Source organism: Anopheles bellator, unplaced genomic scaffold (genome assembly GCF_943735745.2).
Source record: "Anopheles bellator unplaced genomic scaffold, idAnoBellAS_SP24_06.2 scaffold00496_ctg1, whole genome shotgun sequence".
Classification (NCBI taxonomy): Eukaryota; Metazoa; Arthropoda; class Insecta; order Diptera; family Culicidae; genus Anopheles; species Anopheles bellator.
In genome coordinates, this window is record NW_026684621.1 from 1 (window position 1) to 814 (window position 814).

Consider the following 814-nt stretch of genomic DNA (forward strand, 5'->3'; position numbering starts at 1 on the left):
AACTCAGAAGGGTTTCCGCGAGAATGTGCACCAAACCTAGTGTTTGACCTCAACATCATGAATTGCAATCTGCCAGAGGTATCGGTATGCGTGGAGAACGTGGCTACGCCACCGACCGTTGGCCCTGGAACTCCGGCGCCACCTATTGACAATGTGCCAACGGTTCCAACCGCTGGACCCATTGTACCTTCGCCAGAAGTTCCCACGGCTCCGACAGCCCTACCACCAGTGGAAGTTCCAACTGCTCCCTCACCTACCACTATCGTCCCCACTCCTGTGCCAACTCCCGTACCAACTCCCGTACCAACTCCCGTGCCCACTCCTATTCCCAATCCAACGCCAGCGCCTTCGCCAGGCAATCCACCAGACTGTCCTCCGAACGCGGTGTTCTACTATCCCCATCCCAACTGCTCCTTCTTCTACCGCTGTGTCTGGGGCGTGCTGCACACCCTCCAGTGTCCACCGAATCAGTTCTGGAACCAAGAACGTGAGTACTGTGACCATCCATTTAACGTGAACTGCCCGGCTGGTGCAGGATAACATGCGTACTCGTCCTGCGCCACTGTCCCGTATCCGTAGCACCGCGAATACATCATAATGAACGCCAGAAACGCGCCCCAAACGATTAGGACATCAACCAGCGAGTCGAGCCTTCCCCCCGATGTACAAAAAATACTGTTATTATAAATTCTGTTGTCTAAGACTATTGTGACATGCGATGTGTAAGAAATTCAGCGATCAGCGGCAATTCAATACAATCAATCGCATAAGCGTTCGGTAGAGAAACAACTTGAAGGAACTTGAAGGAAACTAG

At 52.7% G+C, this 814-nt stretch overlaps 1 protein-coding gene across 1 annotated transcript; it reads left to right on the top strand.

Moving 5' to 3' along the window:
* Positions 1-57: 57 nt before the first annotated feature.
* Positions 58-540, top strand: LOC131214305 (uncharacterized). Its single transcript, XM_058208687.1, has one exon. It carries the CDS (start codon positions 58-60, stop codon positions 538-540), a length of 483 nt encoding a protein of 160 aa, XP_058064670.1.
* The last annotated feature ends 274 nt before the right edge of the window (positions 541-814 follow it).